This window comes from Physeter macrocephalus, chromosome 6 (assembly GCF_002837175.3).
Source record: "Physeter macrocephalus isolate SW-GA chromosome 6, ASM283717v5, whole genome shotgun sequence".
NCBI lineage: Eukaryota > Metazoa > Chordata > Mammalia > Artiodactyla > Physeteridae > Physeter > Physeter macrocephalus.
This window is the reverse complement of record NC_041219.1, coordinates 94267060-94288949: the sequence shown is the minus strand read 5'-3', so window position 1 is coordinate 94288949 and position 21890 is coordinate 94267060. Positions and strand designations below refer to the sequence as shown.

General features: G+C 38.0%; 1 protein-coding gene across 17 annotated transcripts in view; it reads left to right on the top strand.

The window, feature by feature from the left end:
• TMEM117 (transmembrane protein 117) overlaps positions 1–21890 on the top strand; it is a 555808-nt gene that overhangs the window by 87955 nt on the left and 445963 nt on the right. For 13 of the 17 annotated variants that reach the window (XM_028491416.2, XM_024122878.1, XM_055085666.1 and 10 more), the window contains one exon: positions 6102–6234. The exons of 1 other annotated variant lie outside the window; for it this stretch is intronic. In XM_028491416.2, coding sequence (XP_028347217.1) covers positions 6102–6234 — 133 coding nt within the window. Of the gene's footprint in view, positions 1–6101; positions 6263–21890 lie in introns of those variants that run through there. 3 more of the 17 variants (XM_024122882.3, XM_024122881.3, XM_055085663.1) reach the window with 3 other exon arrangements.

Genomic DNA, 21890 nt, shown 5'->3' with positions numbered 1-21890 from the left:
CCTATAGACTTATAGTTTAAGCTGGTATTAGTTTTTTGTTTGTTTTATTTTTCATTTTTGTTTTTTAATTTAAAAATGATATTTATTTAACTTATATCTTTTGTAACACCATTTTCGGAGCACATCTGAAGTCCAAGTGTTCCGTAGTGATTAAAAGCAAGGGTTTTGAACCATTGTTTTTGTTATTTGCAGCAGAAAATATTCTTACTTGTATGTTAAATGCCTGCTATGCTGATTTTGACTGCTTTTTGACCCCAACAAATTAAATATATTCCTTTAAATAACTGCAGATTACATTTGTTTCTTATGTATATCTATGTATACATTAAGTAGTTGCATGTACACATTATGTATACATTATAATTGGCTGCATCATATATAGAATATTTTGCAGCAGAAGGATTAATGGATAGTAGTGTTAACTTCAGTTTAGCGTCCTCTTGAGGAAAATGCCTCCTTTCGTATTTCCTGGTCAGGGTAGTATGTGTAATGCCATACTTTTCCCTCTAAATTAAATAAATCTTGCTTGGACTTCCCGCTTACCAAGGTGAACAGAGAGTACAAAATTGGTAATTTCTTAGATCATCTTTTTTATATATAAAGTTTAAAGCAGTCCCAGGGCTTATAAGGGTCCTGGAAACAAATCCTTGAGTCTGCATTTACCTGTCTTCCCCTCTCCCATTGCTGCTTGAGTGATGGTCTTCTGCCTCTTCTTTAGCACAATGGTGCCATCTAAGAGAGTATAGGTTTGCAACCTCAGGAACTTCCTGGGTGAAATCTGAAACTGGCCCCGTTCTCGGAGGGAAAGGACAGACCAAAGAATGAGGCAGACTGCTCCGGATTGGTAGGTTTAGCAAGCCAAGGAACTTATGTATGAGGCTTGTCTTGAGCGGCCGCAAGACAAGTAGATCTCTATACCTGCCCACCAGGGTCAAAAGTTTATACAGAGGCCTTAACTGTGTTCGTCACATATTCTGTGCAGATGGTCTCAACAGCACATTGCTCTCTCAAGACTGTCTTCTTGAAAACGGTCCCACTGGGGGAATGGAGGGCAGAATGTACATTCCAAGGCCAGGGGAGGGGGTGAGGAACCTCTGATTGCCCAGGTCCAGCTCCTGGGTCAGCCAGCTGTCACGTCCTCTCGATGACCTCCACCAGCCTAACCAGGTCACTGTGTTCCTAATGAAGGTGGGTGGCTGCTCTATTGGCTCCTTCCTTTGGGGCCAGCTCAGTCTCCTTACCTGAATTCCAAGGCCGTGACCCTTGATACTTTGGCCTTCACCAGCATCCATGGAATCAAACCCAAATGAGGTTCTGTCACCTTGGAGGCCAAACTCTTTGTATCCTCAATGAATCTAGACACCCTCACTCTATTTAATCTTGCCTTAACAACTTCCCAGGAGTACCTTAATCTCTTCCCTGGAAGCACAAACACTTCTACTCCTTCTCCTCTGAGATTGTTTAGTGTATTTCTTTGTTCAAGGCCTCTTTGTGAAAATTACGCCTGAAGAAAAGGCACCCAGAACTTAGCATAAAAGTCTGGCTGTGAGGTACAAAGGAAATGTTCCTTTCTATTGCTGATGAGAACACAGCAGCAAAAACAGCCAAGAAACCAAGTAGTCTCTCCATAATTGTCTTACACTCATCTACCGCTGTCTTCCACAGTATATGTGAGCTCATCATATATTTTAAAATATGCTTTTAGGTCATTATCTTTGTTAGAATCTTATGACATCTTAGTGGTTCTAAACCTACTGTACCTCCAGGAAAGATTCTGAGGTTCTAGGCTATTTCAGTTTACTTTAATCAACGTTGTAACAATTAATCCGTGCCCTCCAACCCTAACCTCCAACACAGATATAGGCTTGTGTACCACCTTGATGCTTCGGATTGTTTTAAGATTTGTTTTCCAATTACCTTGACCATATCAAAGGTTACAGTCCATACAGTGCAAGACAGATTTTATTAGTAACATAAACATACACTCAGATTTACAAATATATCTATGATTAAAATAAAAGTCATTATCACCTTGTCAGAAATGTACCCCTCCTAGTGATGTCTTTTACCTCTGTTGACCTATGAAGACTCTTTTCACTCAGTTATCTCCTGAAACTCCTCTAAAGTGTTAAAAAAAACCTCTGAATTCTGTGACCTATAGGAAAGGTGGCATATAACTTATTGTCCAAACCAGTGCACTTCAGAAAGGAAGGGGGCACTATTAATAATTATTCTAGGACAACAGTTATAAGCCACTGACATCCCAGGGAAACCAAATATATGGTCACACTGCAGGGGGGGGAGATAGTGCATTTTCATGTGACATCCTGGGGTAACTCCGAGGTTCCTGGTTTGATTAGATTGCGTGGGGAGTCAACTGATGGCTGTCTGTGTATACAGCTTTCTATCATTAGGATGGACACTCAATGAGTTAAGTTGAAGTAGCTTATGGGAAATTTTTTTAATGTGATTTGACTCAACATTTGGGTCACACCAGTTCTGGCCTTAATATATTGCAGCACTTTTATTGTGTGTTTCAAGTGAATTGTAAGCCGTGTTAACCTGCCATTTTGTTCTAATGACTCTAATGACTGAAATTAGTGCCAGGCAATGAGTTTGGCAATGACAGCATAAATGGTACTGTCACATTTCTCATTTTACTAACTCTGTATTATTTCAGCCATGTACAGTTAAACCACTGTATTTTATTTGCAAAGCACTCTTGTCACCAGCATTATTATTTGACTTTTAAAGTACATCCATTAGTGAATTTTTGACATATGCATATGTTAAGAAAGAAATTCACTTTTTAATTTTCCAAGAACTCTAATTGCTGGTCTTAGCAGTTCTTCAATATCAACTGCTGAATTAAATAAATAGGTCAAGGCTGAAGGACTTGCAGCGAAGGGAACATTGAGTCAAATCAGTCTAAAATAAGATCACATTTTCATTAAATATCCAAATGATGGTGACTTTGAACACTTCCTACCCTGCTCACAGCTGTATCTCCAGCACCTAGAACCACAGCTGGCATGTAAGCACACATTTAATATTTGTTCAATAAGCACACATTAAATATTTGTTCAAAGAATAAATAATATTCTCTACAGCTTGCTTTAAGATATTCGTGGCATGGGTTTTTTACTCTCAAGCATTCTGTGTTAAATATCTATTTATAATATTCCTGTCAATGTGTTGTGTGGAGACTTGCAAATCCCTGGCTTTCTATAATTATTGATTCGGTTAATCAACAAGTTCTGTAAGGCTGTAATTTGCAGTGTTAGTATCCTTTGCTTCAGTAGAACATTTTCCACATTCTTCTTTCAGTTATAATTCACATTCCCCCTGACTCTCAGATTTGTCCTTTGCTTCTCTTGTGCAGGCCAAGAAACCAGATAATGTAACCAAATCTCCCGTTTTTGCTCCATTTAAAGTTTTAGCTAGGGTAGTGTTTCTGTAAGTCTGGTGTCCAAATGAAATCTGAAGTGCTATTTTAATAAAAGAAAGGGACAAGGGAAAATTAGTAGTTAAATCTTAAAAGATGATTTCTTCCTATGCTCAGTAGCCTACATGAGAGCTACTATCTGTCCCTAGAGAGACCATATTTACAGATGGAAATATACATATTTTCCCCATACCTTTAACATATCATCAAAAAAAGGGAATATTTTCTCTAGTGAGAAATTTTATTGTTAAGGTTTCAGGCCTACCCTGTTTGAATTGTAGTTCCTATATGTGAATCATCTCCTTTATCATTATTTAGATAAACTTTCTCTTAGGAGAAGCCAGGGTGACCTATGTTTATTTTTTTCTTAATCCTGTTTTGTTTTTTTTTAATCTTTCTCACCTTTCAGGATACTAGTGCTCTCAGTTCTCTTTATCATAAATCAAAATATTTATCTGGACTAATTATAATACTAGTAATTTTTACTTTAGTGTTCATCTTAATACATTTTCCTCTTTGAAGTATTTGCATTTTAACATTCTTTTTTTATTGAAGTATAGTTGATGTACAGTATTATACGTTACAATATTATACATTGTTTCACAATGTTTAAAGGTTATACTCCACTTATACTTATTATAAAATATTGGCCCTATTCCCTGTGGTTTACAATATATCCTTGTAGCTTATTTTATACATATTAGTTTGTACCTTTTAATCCCATACCCCTATATTTCCCCTCCTCTTTCCTTCTCCTCATTGGTAACCACTAGTTTGTTCTCTATATCTGAGTCTGCTTTTTTTTTTTTTTGTTATATTCACTAGGTTGTTTTAGTTTTTAGATTCCACATATAAGTGACATCATACAGTATTTCTCTTTCTGTCTGACTTATTTCACATAACATAATACCCTCTGAGTCCATCCATGTTGTTGCAAATGGCAAAATTTCATTCCTTTTTGTGGCTGAATAGTATTCCATTGTGTATATACACCACATCTTCTTTATCCATTCATCTGTTAATGGACACTTGCTTCAGTATCTGGGCAATTGTAAATAATGCTGCTATGAATATTGGGGTGAATGTATCATTTTGAATTAGGGTTTTTGTGGGTTTTTTCTTTTGATATATACCCAGGAGTGGAATTGCTGGGTCATATGGTAGTTCTGTTTTTAGTTTTTTGAGGAACCTCCATACTATTTTCCACGGTGGCTGCACCAATTTACATTCCCACAAATAGTGTACAGGGGTTCCCTTTTCTCTACATCCTCACCAACATTTGTTATTTGTGTTCTTTTTGATGATAGCCATTGTGAGAGATGTGAGATGATATCTCATTGTGGTTTTGATTTGCATTTCCCTGATGATTAGTGATGTTGAGCATCTTTTCATGTTCCTGTTGGCCATCTGCATGTCCTCTTTGGAAAAATGTTTATTCAGGCCTTCTGCCCACTTTTTAATCAGGTTGTTTGTTTTTTTTTGATGTTGAGTTGTATGAGCTGTTTATATATTTGGGGTGTTAACTCATTGTCAGTCATATCATTTGCAAATATTTTCTCCCATTCAGTAGGTTGTCTTTTCCTTTTGTTGATGGTTACCTTTGCTGTGCAAAATCTTTTAAGCTTAATTAGGTCCCATTTGTTTATTTTTGCTTTTATTTCCTTTGCTTTAGGAGACAGATCCAAAAAAATATTGCTACAATTTTATGTCAAAGAGTATTCTGCCTGTGTGTTCCTCTATGAGTTTTAGGGTTTCCAGTCCTACATTTTGAACTTGAATCCATTTTGAGTTTATTTTTATATATGGTGTTAGAGACTGTTCTAGTTTCATTCTTTTACATGTAGCTGTCCAGTTTTCCCAAGCACCACTTATTGAAGAGACTGTCTTTTCTCCATTGTATATTCTTGCTTCCTTTGTCATAGATTAATTGACCATCCTTTCCAATTTTAGCCATTGTCTTTATAAATGGAATTTTAGTTATCAGGGTAGAAATTATGTTTTGCTAGGAGCCATACCAACTCCATAACACATGCACACGCCACCAGGCCCCACACATCCCACAGACTTGGGCACAGACTTGTTTGTGGTTATGAATATTTTAGCTAAGAGTAAGGCTAAGCCTTCTGTCTCTTATGACAGAGACTTTATTTTTACTGTTCATGTTTTCATGTACCTTTAACAACTGGATCTTCTTATAAGTGAAGTATGACTTGGTTTTATCATCTGACCAGTATTGGGAATGGGTCTATGGAAGCAAAAGGGAATTATATGGAATTTATGCAACATCATTACCATTTGCCTTACTTAAGTAGTTTCAGTAAATGAACCAAAAACATATTTGTGAAGTAAAAAGTTGCAGGTAATAGTGTTCTAATTAATTTGTTTTCATGCCAGCCTAGTGAGTGATCTCTGTATACCAGATTCTCATACTAGTATTGTTTGCTCTAGGATGATGATATGGGGGTTGTCTTGGACTTCATCATTTATGTACAAAAGAGCAAAAAGGACATTAGATAGTGGTTTCACCCATAAGACAAGTGCTAGGGCAAAGACTTCAGAATATTTGTGAGATAATAGAGATTCACTAAAATAAAGCAAAGCTGTATGGATTTTGAGTTACAGTGTACACTGATTTCCAATAATATTTATATTGCAGGTCAGTTGCTTCGGTTAAAAATGTTTCGAGAGGATCATGGATCATGGATGACAATGTTCTTCAGCACAATTCTCTTTCTCTTCATATTTTCTCACATATACAACACGATTCTTCTAATGGATGGGAACATGGGGTAGGTTGTCTTTCCCCTTTCTACTGTGGTGAGTGTTATATTTGAAACTTGTAAGAATTCAATAATTTTTTAGTTTGTAGTAACCTAAATCTTCCTTACAGATATTCTACCCTAATAGGGATAATCTGTGCATTTTTCTTAAGACATTTAGAGTCTTTTATCCTAGAAGCTTATCGCACTTTGCAGTACTTATGTAGTGTTCCTTATTCTTTAGGTCTTCTTTGTGGAGTAGTTTGAGAGCAGGTAGTAATTTCATTTTAGTGACAGAGAGTATGAGAATCAGGAAGTCTTCTTGACTTGTTTATAATCACACATCCAGTAGAACTGTCCTAAGATGTAGCTCTCCAGGTTTGCAATTACATTGCTCTACAATGCATGGCTAAATAAAAGTGTTTGATACTGGTGGCATTTTTTTTTTTAAACTCTCTTGGCAGTTCCAACAGAGGGACCTTTGTTATAAATGGGCCTTTTTAAAAGTGGGCCACCCTGTATTAAGTCCGAGGTTGTAATCTATACTTATCAAATCACTAATCAAATCACCATGGCATGAAGATGTGCTAACAAGTAGATTGCAGATTTTTTTTTTAACTTTCTCCAGTTCTTGGTTTGCTCTTTACAAGTTTTAAGGGCAGAATGTAAGCAGAATGTCTTAACTTACAGCTTTAAGAATTAGATTAGAGACAATAAGTAACCACTTTAGATACTTGTTGTACACTGAAGTAGTTCCTCTAGAAGGTTTTGATCTATCCTCCCCAATAGATTGGAAAGCTAGCTCATATCCTTTTCTTCTAAATGTAGGCCAGGCAAGACTGCCGGCCAGTTCTACGGTGCAATTATTTTGATGTTATGTATAGATTTTATCCACCACTGTTCAGTGCTGAGAGGGATAACTCAATTAAAATTTTATTGTTTTTTTCCCACCATTAAAGAGATGAATAGTAAAAGAAAAGCAGGTACTTCACAAGGTTTATACTTTCGTCCATACTAAAGTGATAAATTCAAGAATGTGATTGCAGATCAAATATTCAGGCTTTAGGAAGTTATTAAAATGCTTTGTCTGTAATTATTTCGTGGGCTTCAAATGACGCCATTCCTACTGGGTCTATTTTTAAATGGTGGAGTTACAGATTATAACCCATGCCTAGTCAGAATAAGCCTCAGCCTTAGAACAGTGCCTTAGAACAGTCTAGAATTTATGTATATCTGCCTTAAGTAAAATTGAAGGTGATTGTCTTTTATTCTCAGACTACATAAATACCATATTCTTACGTAACTCTGGAACTCTTCACCAGTATGCCTCATGTTTGTTGAAAAGGATCTTTGCTTGAGAGGACATCTTTAATGGTGCTACTTTTTAAAGAAAAATCCAAAGCAAGGGGAAAATGGTTTAGTTCTACAGATTAAAAAATTAAATCTCCATTTATAAAAGATGTATTATCAACAGTTACAACACATGCCATTTGAACTAGTGGGCACTTTAATGTAGGAATGCAAACCTGGAGGAAAATCAGTTCTTAGAGCAGGTGGGTACCACTGTGCCTTTGGGGTAGAAGCACCATGTTACCTGAGGCATTGCCCTATCCTGTTTAGGGCAGGGAATGATGGAGCCAGAGGGTACAGAAAGGACAACAGGCTCACCAATGTCATGATTGACTGGTTTTATATCAGAGGATTGCTGGTGGTAGAGAGGAATTCTGGATTCCTTACACTGAATCTGATTTGCATTGGGGATTCCAACCTGTGCTGGTCTGTGGCTCTTTCTAGGAATATTGGTCCAGAACCATTCTGAAAACGATTTCAAGGGTTTTCTATGATGGCTAGAGTTGTGTTTATGTATTTTAGAACTCCTTTCCAAAACAGAAGCCGTTAGGCCTACAGAGAGTGGATTTAGGATTTAAGAAAGGAAAAAAAGAAGTTTCCTTAGAATGATTTGCTTTTTTCCCTCCCTTTTCCCCCCCAGTTTTAGAACTGTTTGTAAATTTAGTCTCAACCAGAGTCCCTTGCTCCCTTGTTACCGAGAACAAAGTCCCTAGGTTTATCTGATCAGAGCTGATAGTTTTAGCCAGAGCTAGCTTGATAAGAGTCAAGTTGCGTGCTCCTGGAGCTCTCATTACAGTGAGTGCCCTGAAGTGTACACTCACTCAGGGCTTCAGCCATCTGTGGGGAGCCAGGCTGAGAGGCAGTGAGATGGAGAGGGAAAGAGGGGAGTTAGAGATGTGCTGAAGGGACCAAGACAATCCCTATTTCCTGCGCTCAGGGGAAAGTCTCCTCTCACCTTTGATTCTCCCTCCACACCTCCTGCCACCAAAGTGCTGCTTTATTCTTTAAGTCACCAAGATGAACTTAATTCATCTTCCATAAATGTGTGAGGTCGTAGGTGAGGGTTCTGCTGCAGAGAAGGCTCTCATCCTGGGCAGAGTTTTACATCTAGACATTTTATGAACAACTTCCTTTTTACAAGGTGGCAGACTAGCTAACCTGAAGCCTCTCCTCCTACAAAACCATCAGGAATGCTGAAAAATAAAATGCAGGCTTAGACTTCTTTTCCCTCTTCTTAATATTATTTGCTTATTTTTACTTTTTAGATGCGATTAACATTGATTGATTGATTGAAATATAGTTGATTGACAATATTATGTCAGTTTCAGGTGTACTGTATAGGGATCTGACATTTGCATACATTATGAAACGATCACTATGATAAGTTTAGTAACCATCTGTCCCCATACAAAGTTATCACAATATTATTGACCATATTCCTTATGCTTAATATTACATACCTGTGGCTTATTTATTTTATAACTGGAAGTTTATACCTCTTAATCTCCTTCACCTATTTTGCCCCCATCACTTCCCTCCCCTCTGGCAACAACCTGTTTGTTCTCTGTATCTATAACTCTTTTCATTTTGTTTTGTTTGTGTCTTTATTTTGTTTTTTAGATTGCACATAAAAGTGAGATCATATGGTGTTTGTCTTTCTCTGTCTGACTTATTTCACTTCATGTAATACCCTCTAGATCCATCCATGTTGTTGCAATAGCAACGTTTCATTTCTTTTTTTAATGACTAATTGTATATGTAATACCACATCTTCTTTATCCATTCATATATGGATGGACACTTAGGTTATTTCCATATATTGGCTATTGTAAATAATGCTGCAGTGAACATAGGGATGCATGTATCCTTTCAAATTAGTGTTTTTATTTTGGGGGGGGTAAATACCCAGAAGTAAAATTGCTAGATCATATGGTAGTTCTATTTTTCTTTTCTTTAGGAGCCTCCATACTGTTTTCTATAGTGGCACCAATTTACATTCCCAGCAACAGTGCACGGGGGTTCCCTTTTCTCCACATCCTCACCAATGCTTGTTATTTGTTGTCTTTTTGATGATAGCCATTCTGACAGGTGTAAGGTGACATCTCATTGTGGTTTTGATTTGTATTTCCCTGATGATTAGTGATGTTGAACATCTTTTTATGTGCCTGTTAGTCATCTGTATGTCTTTGGAGAAATGTGTATTCGGGTCCTCTGCCCACTTTTAAATCTGGTTGTTCTTTTGATGTTGAGCTGTATGAGTTCTTTGTATATTTTGAATATTGACCCCTTATCCAATATATTGTTTGCACATATCTTCTCCTATTCAGTAGGTGGCCTTTTCATTTTGTTGATAGTTTCCTTCGCTGTGCAAAAGCTTTTTAGTTTGATGTAGTCCCATTTGTTTATTTTCACTTGTGTTTCCCTTGCCTGAGGAGACAGATCCAAAAAAATATTGCTAAGACTTATGTAAAAGAGCATACCGCCTATGTTTTCTTCCGGGAGTTTTATGGTCTCAGGTCTTACACTTAAGTCTTTAATCCATTTTGAGTTTATTTTTCTATGTGGTGTGAGAAAGTAGTCCAGTTTGATTTTTTTGCTTGTAGCTGTCCAGTTTTCCCCAAACCCTGATAGACTTTATAAATACATAGCTGAGCTTACCCAAAGATAAGGAAAAACCCTGAGGCCAAAAATAAAGAAGGATCTAACACCAAGGCAGTGAGACTGTGAAGTGACACTCAGGTAGTGACTCAGGAACTTGAGTTTTAACTTTCACATTTGCATCAGAAACAAGGATCTGGGCTTGTATAAGTGAGAAATTGAAACAGAAGCCTCCACATTAGATGGTCCTGCAAACTGCTACTGAGAAAGGATGAACTGGAAAACATATAACCACTAGCACAGGGAACATCAAGAAGCTTGTCTGACTTAGATTGGGCTTTGGGTAGAACACAAAAATCTTCCAAGAACTCATAGCCACAGGTGTGGTTTTATGGTTTTCATATACATTTTCCTTTGGACTTTAGAACCCTCCACCCCCTGCCCAAGTCTCCCTGGCTGTTCTCTTCTCCCAGTTTCAAGTTTCTACTTCTCTCTGGAGTACCTCCCCACCCCCAAATAACTTCCAGAATTCTTCTGTTTCCTTATACAGAGCAATTTAGTTCCCTCCAAACTTTTGTCCACTTTGATTTATCTGGGGCTTTTCCTTTCATAACCAAAATCATATTAATGCATGTTCCAACCAAAAGGACCAATACTCTAAGATGAATGCTGTTGACTTCTCAGAATATGAAAGGGCTGCTGCCTTGGCATTTTGCATATTTTAAAAATAGCAATTGTCCTTTCTCCTTTCATTCAGCTGTGTATTTAATTAACTGTCTCTTGGGAGAGAAAAACGAAGATACTCAAAGAAAAAGGGGCAAAGCAAGCAACCAAGTTAAAATTAGGGTTATGTAGTAATCACGGTTCAACAATACGGTGCCTTGTTTACATACAGAACTGAAGCTTCAAGGCAGCGAGACATAAATAGGAAAGAAACACGAAACCATTTTCTCCTACAGTTACAGGACTTGATTAAAATTGATTCTAAATGAATCTCTCTCCCATTTTAAAAATTTCCTCTGTGTTCACCAGGTGCCTTACAGCCAATCTATTAGAAGTTCTTTATGGATAGAAATGGAGAGCTCTGCTCCCAAGTCCAGATTGAGGACTTTACTGACAGAAACTGAGTGAGACACATAGGGCTGGGAAGGGTTTTCAGTGTCTGGACACTTCAAATCCCTTTTGACGCTGTCTTTCTGAAGAACTTCTTAGTCATGGAACATTTTAGCATCCATAGTATTACGCCCTAATTTAGGAAACGCTTGCCTGGTCTTTTCAAATATACCAGTCCCCCAAAGGATAACACGTGTGTAATCTGTGAGAAATGAAACGGTGGGAAAGAAAAGCATTTGCACCGTGGTTGAGGCTGATAAAAAGATTCTGAAAGCAGCCACTTGATGGCAGCAAAGGGCATGTTTTCATCACTGTTTCAATGTTATCACTGGCAGGTTTTCTCTCCTGTGAAGACTCTTCCCCCTTCTGAATTTCTGAAACTTGGTGTTGAAATATTTCCTCTCTTAGTGTTTAATGGAAATTTTTAAGAAATCCACATAGTGAGCTCTCTAATAAGCACCTATATCGTGATGTGCTTGGCCCCCTTTTATGTTCTAAAACAGGTTTAAATAATAGTGCATATAAACATCTGTACGCACACATACACATCTATATGTTTATAGACTTATTCCAGTGTTACAAGGATAAATATCGTGTTTCTCACTGAGGAAATTAGACACGACTCACTGATAAAAATTCCTCTATGAACTAGAATAAGTGTCCAAAGAGTGCATACTCTTTAGAGTAGGATATGAAGAAGCTGATGTTTTCTAGTGTTAATCACAAAGAAAAGTTTTATTTTTTCCTGATACAAAGCCTTTTCCAGAGGAGTTTTACAAATAGTAAGTAATATATCAATATGTGTTGGGCTTCCCTGGTGGCGCAGTGGTTGAGAGTCCGCCTGCCGATGCAGGGGACACGGGCTCTTGCCCCGGTCCGGGAGGATCCCACATGCGGCGGAGCGGCTGGGCCCGTGAGCCATGGCCGCTGAGCCTGCGCGTCCGGAGCCTGTGCTCCGCAACGGGAGAGGCCACAACAGTGAGAGGCTGGCGTACCGCAAAAAAAAAAAAAAAAAGAAAAAAGAAAATGTGTTAAATATTGCAGGGACAGAATTTGAGAAATTAAGACAAAGTGATTCAGGCAATTTCAAAAATAAATATTAGTATTCATATTCAGGACCTGAAAAAAATGGAGGTAAGAATTAGGTGATGAATGTAATGAAAATGGAGTAAATTCTGTCTCTTCTGTTTCCTTCCTGATAAGTTTTAGTAAGAACTTGTACGGAGCACTCACTGAATGAGCGCCGTGAGCACATTGAGTGGGATGTGATACGGGTGCTCGGTTGAGGAGAGGAGACAGGAGGGCATATTTGAAACGGACACTCTCTTAACATCTAAAATGCATGGCTTTTAAGTATAGAGGCGGCAGCAAAAGCAAGCAAGGAAAAATAAGAAAAACAAGTGAGAGACTGGCCTAGACTACTTGTCTATAGGTTGCATGAAATTGTTCAAGATCTAATAATGCTTTGTAAAGTCCATGTGTACAGCTGACCTAGGCCTTAGCCTGTCACTCGCTTATCCTCGTTTTTTGTTTTCTTTTTGTTTTTTTTAAAGAATGACCATACCCTGGTCCAACAGTGTGTCCATACATTGTATCAGAAAAGACTCTGATTTATAGCATCAGTTTCTCTTGTCAGGGATGTATGTTTCAGCAGGTTATTTTGGCCAAAGCTGAATTATCCATTAATGGAAAAAAATCAGGTGAAATTTTACTCCAGGCAGTACTTTTTTCTTTACTAAATTCACTACCTTTAAAACCTTCACTAATGCTTTCAGATTCCTTAAGCAAACTTTTCCTCTTTCTAGTCACCACTGGTCTAGAAATAGGAGCCCTGGTACATGTTTTTATTGTTAAGGACTGTGATTTTCATTTGCTTTTGCTCTTCAGTACAAAGTTGGTTGACCTGCCACCACTGTTTATACTGGTAGCTTCATTCTAAGGAAGGAATGTTTGTGAATTTGTTTTGAAAGATGCTAAATTTATTTTGGGAAATAACAAGAAAAAATTTAAATTGTCTTTAATAATGTTAAACTCTACAGTTTTTGTATGACCTAAACTGACAAAATAACTGAAGTACAAATGTATCCATTTAAATTGTAGTAAATGAAAAAAGGGATCTGATGTTACTTTCAGTGGTATGTAATAAAACACTGAATTTAGGGATGGGTAAGGGATGGAGGCCTGGGGCAGGGTTCAGGAGCTGGGGTGGGGAGAAAGCCTAGCTGTAAGTGTTAGTGAAGCCTGGAAGTACTTGAGTCAATGGCTGAAAAGCTTGATTGGCTGCTAATACAAGGCTGAATGCAAATTTTGCTAGAGTGGTGCTTTAAATAATTTGTTGGCTTCACTCTTAATTAGGCTAAACATTGACTTGCTTGTACGTTTAATTCACAATAATAGCACAATTAATTACTAAGGCTGGGAGGAAGGGGCAGAGCTGGTTGCCCAGAATGGGCTCGTGAGAAGAAAAGCTGGAAATGAATAGCTGAGTCTGGTCAAGACTGCTGACCCAGCGGGGTACTGGAGAGAGGGAGGGAAGGAGGGAGGCTGGTGAGAAAGCAAGGAAGGGAGAAAGGGAGGCGGGGAGAGAGAGAGAGAGATAGACAAACTTACTTAGCCAAAGGCAGTAAAGCAACATGGCTCAGGTGGCTGCTTTTAATACTATTGGTTGCACGTTACTTGGTTTTGATAGTACAAGGGTAAAATAGCACAGTATGCCCAAATTGTCACAGGTTTACTCTTAGTGTTGTCTGCACTGATGAAATTTTAAAACATTAATGAAAAACACAATCAATGTTGCATCCTTATTACTCTATGGCGTACATTATCATCTGTCCAGAATCGACATTGATTTGACACACTTAGGAGGTATTCTGTGATCATTGTTCATAGTTGCTTATTTCAACTCTCTTATTAAATAGTTTATCAGCTTGTTACTGGGGAAGAATTCTGATCCAGGAATGAGATACCTGGGTTGGAGCCCCATCTTAGCTACTTACTGGCAAAAATAACTCAGAAAAGTTAAACAGTTTCCTTTTTTTTTTTTTTTTTAGAAATTGGTTGTTGTGATAGGGTTCTTATTAGTATTAGTGTTATCAGCATCATCATTATTATTATTAATCTGGGGGAAATGCGTGCTTCTAAAGTGGAGAAACAAACTAAATTAAAGATTGCTAAAAATCTTGGTTGCCTTTAGTTTTGCTTGGTATGGAAGGCAACGTGGTGTAGTGGAAACAGCATGGACTTTTGTCCTGACACCCTGTATCTGTGTGACCCTAGGGAAACTTTACTTTCTGAGCCTGAGGTCCTCCAGCATACAATGGGGATATTGGTACCTACCTTCCTGTTGTTGTGACAATCAGAGATAACAATGTGTGCAAAGCAGTTGATGTGGTTCCTGCCATGCCATGAGCTCCTGATAAATGCTAGTTGCTGTTATAATAACAGAACATTTTAGCTTCTCAAATCTTTAGCTCTCATTAAGTATCAGTTGTTATAGTAACAAGTACTTTGGTTAATGTAATGAAATGACATAATTTATGGCAATGATCTTATTACATTATAATCAATTATAATAATTACTATCAATTTCATAAAAAATGCCCAAATCAATGCCTGGCACCAGTAGGTCTTCAATAAGTATTAATTTCCTATGCCATAAAACATCATACATAATCTTAAATTTACTTGATTTAGGAGTGAAATTAGTACATGGAATACATAACACCTGGCTCAAATGCTATTGGAACACATCTTTATGAGTGCACATAAGCTATTCTTTCTTTTGTTTTTCATCAGTGAAAAGTAAATACAGAAAATGAATATTTCATTAGGATTCAGAAAAGCAAATCAAACACATATTAAGTTACTAAATGATTATTTGCTAATTTTGACCTTTTTGAAAGGAGAGGGCCAATTTGGTGGAATTATGGCTGACATCATGTAAATTAATGACATAGTGGTCTCTGGGTGTGTGCATGTGTGTTGTGTGTGTATCCATTATCTAGAGACTATATAATAATAAACATCTTTAGGTTCCTTCTCAATTCCTTTTCCTCAGTGGTGAACACGCAGGAAATAAATACTTTCCAGACATGAAAAACTGATGTATATGATAACCCAAGGTTCAAGGTTTACCAAAAGTTGTATAGTTAAATAAATTAATAAGAGATGACTCAGCACTAGCTTAGAAGTGACATTTCTGTGACAAGTTATCCCATTTGTAATCTATTAACCCCGTAGTTATTCTTGAGGGATTGATGAGAAGCAGTAAACGGAGTTCTGTTGATAAAATATTTCAACATTCAAAAAGTTCCCTGTTCTAGTAATGTCAATGGCAGAATAATTATATACACTGCTCTGGCAGCTTGGTTGAGAATGTCTACAACCTCTTTTGCACCAGAGCAGGAGGATAATGACTTTTTCATGGTGGAGAAGAGCAAGCCTGCCTGAGCTCTTCTCAAGGGGAGCATCACATTGGAACTGATTAACTTCTCTCTATTTCAGTTTCCTTTAGGCTACCATGAAGGTACCCTGACGCTCTACATTTTTTTTTTTCTAGAGAAGCAAATGTGCATAATACACTGGATTAAGTTACTGTCAAAAGACACAGAGAGCATCATAATAATTGCAATGTTGAAATTCCTTAGAAATGGGATACCCAAAGACAGATCCTGATTAAAGCAACATATTAAATGAATATTCTTACCTAATTTAAAAACAACTATATTACATCCTTTATAATAAAAGATCAATAATATAAAAAAATTTGAAGAAAGTAAAGGGGTATTAGATTTTTTTTTTTTTTTTTTTGTGGTATGCGGGCCTCCCTCTGTTGCGGCCTCTCCCGTTGCGGAGCACAGGCTCCGGACGCGCAGGCTCAGCGGCCATGGCTCACGGGCCCAGCCGCTCCGCGGCATGTGGGATCCTCCCAGACAGGGGCGCAAGCCCGGTTCCCCTGCATCGGCAGGCGGACGCGCAACCACTGCGCCACCAGGGAAGCCCGGGGTATTAGACTTTGACTTATGTTTTGTAGCCTACATATTTTAATTCTCTCTCCTTAAAATACGTATTTTAAAAGATTAGGAGGGTGGTTCTCAGGTACGTTGAGAAGTGTAAAATATTCAACATCATGTGCAGTTAACAGGAAAAAATATATATCACATATAAAATGATTATATTCTTTTAGCAAAAAAATTAATGGATTTGTTTGCTTCAAGACTGTCCATATACTATATTTAATGTGTATTCTGTTATTTTGATATATTATAAAATATACATTATATATAATAGTATATATTATTCAGTATACTGTTATACACATATATGTATATATGTATAAAATGTTAATTACTAGGTGATCAAATCTATTTATTAATTAAGTCATTTACTTTTATTAGAGAGTTTGATGTGTAAACTTAAAGCTAAGCACCCAAAATAATTCACTGATGATAAAGTTATGAGTAACTACCCAGGGAGAAGAAATTGCAGCAGTATGTGTGTACCGAACCTTACAGAGTCATCTTAATTGAATATGTGGATATTCATAAAACTGAGAAATAAGTAAGATTTTGTAGGTGTTAAACGAGTAACAGATGTGATATTTATGTTGGGATTATGTCAAGTTAATGCATACGTAGGGTTCAAAAAAAGGAGAAAGCTAAGTCAGCTTCTTAAACAACTTAAGTGTCTGGAGAAGATGGTGTTAATCATCATTTCACTATACCAACTACAGTGGAGTCAGTTTAGGGTAAGTTTATGAAAATTCAGTTACCTAAACTAGTGAAGAAGCTAGATTTGTGCACCCATTTGGTGAATTGCTTCCAGGGAATTCACCTATTACTTAGACCCTCAGGCTAGACAATTCTTAATTAAAATTCACAATAGCGGGACTTCCTGATGGTCCAGTGGTTAAGACTCCATGCTTCCATTGCAGGGGGCATGGGTTCAATCCCTAGTCAGGGAAATAAGATCCCGCATGATGCATGGCACGGCCAAAAAATAAGTAAATAAAATAAAATGAAATTCACAATAGCCATTTCTCCTTATGTTTCTTAGGAACAGGGTCTCAGACAAAGTCAGGCTATTGACACTGTTAATTTCTCTGAGCTTGGCCTCATTGATTAAAAAAACACACTTTTTGAGTACTTCCTTTGGGTACCAATCACCAGTTATAGTTTAGAGACTCATCTCCCTGAGATCAAAGAAGTATCCAGAGCTGGTTCAGGAAGCAAGTTAGGGACACATTTAATCATAGCCAGACAATGAGTGATGGTGGATTACAAAGATAAGGTAAGAATCTAGGACTAGGAGATCCAAGTCAAGGTTGGCAACAAGAGATTATCTGTCACGGTTATAGACGAAATGTATAGATTACTTAAGAGTCAACAACAGTTAAAAAAACAAAAGAATCAGCAACAAGGTAGAGATAACATCAGGAGTTTTGGAGTGTCTAATGATCACTGTGTACCCTCTTCCCCAGACTCCCAATTTTTGTGTACAATATGAGGAAGTTTATAGACTTCATGTTGAGAGCCACTGAAGTAGGTATCTCAGAATTAGGACACTAAATAGGAGGCTCCAATGAAAAGATCTTAAAACTAAGATATATCAATCAGGAGAGGGTAGTGTCTGTCTCTACTACTTCTCAGTAACAAATATATTGTACTTCTCCTTCCTATGTACATTGCCTTTAATAGCCTTCTCTACTTTCTAACACACAGTGTCTTTCTTCCTATGAAGGGAATAGATATATAAACTTATTTTTAAAAAAAGTCATCATCCTGTGATTTGCCGTAAAAGGCCAAGATAAATTTTTCATCAAAATCTAATACTTATTCAGTTGTATATGGTGATAATATTAGATGGCCTATCAGGATGTTAAGTGTGCCATGACTGATCAGAGGAGAAATCTGTTTGATAGCAGGAAGGAAAGATATCAAGGTTAGTTAGATTGGTGATTAGTATGCCCTTGGTTTGGTTCTTGTCTATAGCTAGTATACATTCTGATTTGGTGATTACATCCATTCTGATAGGTACTTCTCATGCCAAATCTGTTCTAAACACTTTGAATAGCATCCCTGGTTAATAGAAATAAATGAGTTAATTTAGTGAATTCGGGAGAAAAGACACAGGTCAATGAGATCTTAGGAAGATATGGATAAAATATATAATAAGTCAGAGGAATTATGAAGTGTCTTACCTTATTATGACTACAAAAATGAGATGAGTCAAGAACACAGAATTTGATCAATTAGAATAAAGGAGCCAACTGAGGCTGAACTTATGCAGTCCTTCTGGTTTCCCTGGCAACAGGGCCCCCTTCCCAAGAAAGTAATGTTATAGTATGAGTGAAGTAATAACTGGAGGTAGAAGAATATGTGTTCAAGTCAACTCCTACTTCTGGGAAAGTTAAGGGAGGAGTTTGCTAAAGGCAAAGGATGAGGTCATGAGAAGGGAAGAATTTAAATTAAAAAAGAAAAATAAAATAATTAAATTAAGGCTGAGCTTGAAAGCTTCTGGGCATAGCACTGCACATAGCAGTGTTTCTTCCCTGATTTTGGTTGAAGCCAGGGTAGATAGTAAATCGCATGGCTGAATGTCTACATTATCTTTTCCATCATAGCCCAGAAATGGCACTGAGAAATGGTGATCTGTGTAAGTTGGCTTGGAGTGGAGCCATATGCTGTGTGGATAGCTCTTCCTGCTTTTACCCAGGAAGTTCTCATTTGCCCAGAAGGATCAAGAGGCAGTCAAAACAGGCCTGCCCATATATTTCTGTGAATTTAGTTTACTTTGTACTTTGTTTTTTTTGTGTGTTTTTTTTTTGTTTGTTTGTTTTTGTTTTTTTTTGTTTTTGCAGTACGTGGGCCTCTCACTGTTGTGGCCTCTCCCCTTGCGGAGCACAGGCTCCGGACGCGCAGGCTCAGCGGGCATGGCTCACGGGTCCAGCCGCTCCGCGGCATGTGGGATCTTCCTGGACCGGGGCATGAACCCGTGTCCCCTGCATCGGCAGGCGGACTCTCAACCACTGCGCCACCAGGGAAGCCCTGTACTTTGTTTTTAATGTTTCTGTAGGTTTTATTTTTCTTTGCTAAATCCATCTTTTCAAAATCTGCCCAATGGTCTGAGCCTTTTCCACTTTTATTAAATGTATGTCATATGTGCACCACTGCTTGGAGAACCGAGAGGCTGGGAAGAGTCCACAGTGGGACAATGAGAACCTCACTCTTTCAATTCTATTTTTCCTTTTTTGAACCTTTCTCACTAGTAAAAGAAGAGGAAAAGGGGTATTCCCTCCATTCCACTCTCTATAGCTCCCTAAACAAATCCCTATAAAAAACAGAATAGAAATAAGGAAAAAACCCCACACAGTATTACCTAAAAATAGGATGATTTTATAATTTATTATCCAAACCAGGACACTATTGGAAATGAAGGGGAGTGCCAATAATAGTAACATGAGAGAAAAGGCATAAACTGTCATGTTCAAGGCTAATTGAAATGTATGGTTACCCTACCTAAAATCTGTAGGTGATAACAGATAGATCAGGAGGGAAAGAAGATCATCCAGGGATGTTCTAGAAGAAAGTCTTGGCCTTGATGCACACTGAGTATTTGAGTTCCTGGCCAGTTGTAACTAATTTGCAGTCAAGTTCTATTCTAATAAGGACCATGAGATTCTTCTTTTTAGCTACATTGTGTTTTATTGTTTTGGATTGGTGCCCACTTTTCATTATTTTATCTTTGCAGTATTTTCTAGAATAGCTTGAGGTATAAAAATTACATACAATAAATTGCACATACTTAAAGCCTTCAATTTGATACCACCCTCCTGCCTTTCCCTACCCTGACCTTCATCCCTGGGCACCACTCATCTTTCTATCATTATAGTTTAGCTTTCTTTTACTAGAATTTTATAAATTGAATCATACAATATGTGCTGTTTTTTGGTCAGGATTCTTTCACTCAGTAAGATTGAGATTCATCCATGTTGTTGCATGTACTGACGGATCTTTCCTTTGAATTTCTGAGTAGTATTTCTTTGTATGAGTATACCACAATTTGTTTATCCATTTGCTTGTTGATGGCTATGTGGGTTGTTCACAATTTGGGGCTATTTGAGATTATTTTAAGATTAAAGATCTCTTTGATCTTTTCTAGAAATAACCTGTACCAGGTTAAAATGTAGGAAGAATGAGTTATTAGGCAAAAAACGAAGTGATAGGGATCCATATTCATAGTGAAGCCTCAGAAAGGGCCTTAGTGATTGACCAAAGAATGGCCAAGGTTAAGGGCTGATTTCTGCACCCATGGCTATAGTTTAGGAAAATTAAAATCAAGTTCCCTTTTGCTTAGGGCAAAGCAATGAAGCACCATTTTCTCATCTTAGATCCCAATAGGAGTGAAGAGTCCCTGTAATGTGAGAAAATGACTGTAAGTGTGTGCAGTGGGCAGTGTCTGAGATGGTCCCAATGATCCCCACTCCTGGTGTTCAAGCCCTTGTGATCCCCTCCCCTTGAGTGTAGGTTGACCTAGTGACTCATTTCTAATGAATTGAATATGGTAAAAGTGATGGGACATTAATTCCAAGATTAGACTTCTGTCTTGCTTTCCCTTCTGTTCCCTTCCCTTCCCTCCCATCCCCTTACCCAGCCCCTGCCACCCTTACTCTGGGGAGCACACTGCCCCACTGGGAGTTGTCTTATGGAGAGGCCCACCTGGCAAAGAACTGTCTGCCAACAACAGCCAGCAAGGACCTGAGGCCTGCCAATAGCCAATAGCAAGCCAAGGGAACCTGCAACCAGATCCTCCCCAAATCAAGCCAGGAGAAGACTATAGCCTCAGCGAACATGGTGATTATAGCCTGAAAGAGGCCGTCAGCCCGAGGACCCAGTTAAACTGTGCTTATATTCCTGATCCACAGAAACTATGAGATAATGATTGTTTGCTTTTTTTTTTTTTTTTTTTTGGCGGTACGCGGGCCTCTCACTGTTGTGGCCTCTCCCGTTGCGGAGCACAGGCTCCGGACGCGCAGGCTCAGCGGCCATGGCTCACGGGCCCAGCCGCTCCGCCGCATGTGGGATCCTCCCGGACCGGGGCACGAACCCGTGTCCCCTGCATCGGCAGGCAGACTCTCAACCACTGCGCCACCAGGGAAGCCCTGTTTGCTATTTTAAATTACTTCATTTTGGGATAATTTGTTTTCCAGCAGCAGATACACTGTGCTTAAAATAGTGAGTTCTATGTGATGCAAATGTTCAGAAAGAAGAGCAATATATACATATTTAGACACACACACATCCAGAATGGCCACAAAATCCCTGTGTATGCTGGATGGGAGTTTTTCCTATGTTTTCCTCCACTCTCTGCACTAATTTTTATTTTCAGCTCTGTTTTTCTGGCTGTCTTCTTTCATGATGATGGTGGAGAGACTTTAGAGCAGTCCCATAGAATATTAGCAACTAATCAACAGATAATATCAGGCACGGAGACCATATATTGTATCATACGGTGGATATTTAGGAGAAGCACTATTGATCTTTCTTATGGAAACGGTAGAGAAAATTTTCCAATGAGTTTTCATAGAGAAGACCCTCTAAAAATATAGAGAATGGCATCCTCAATGA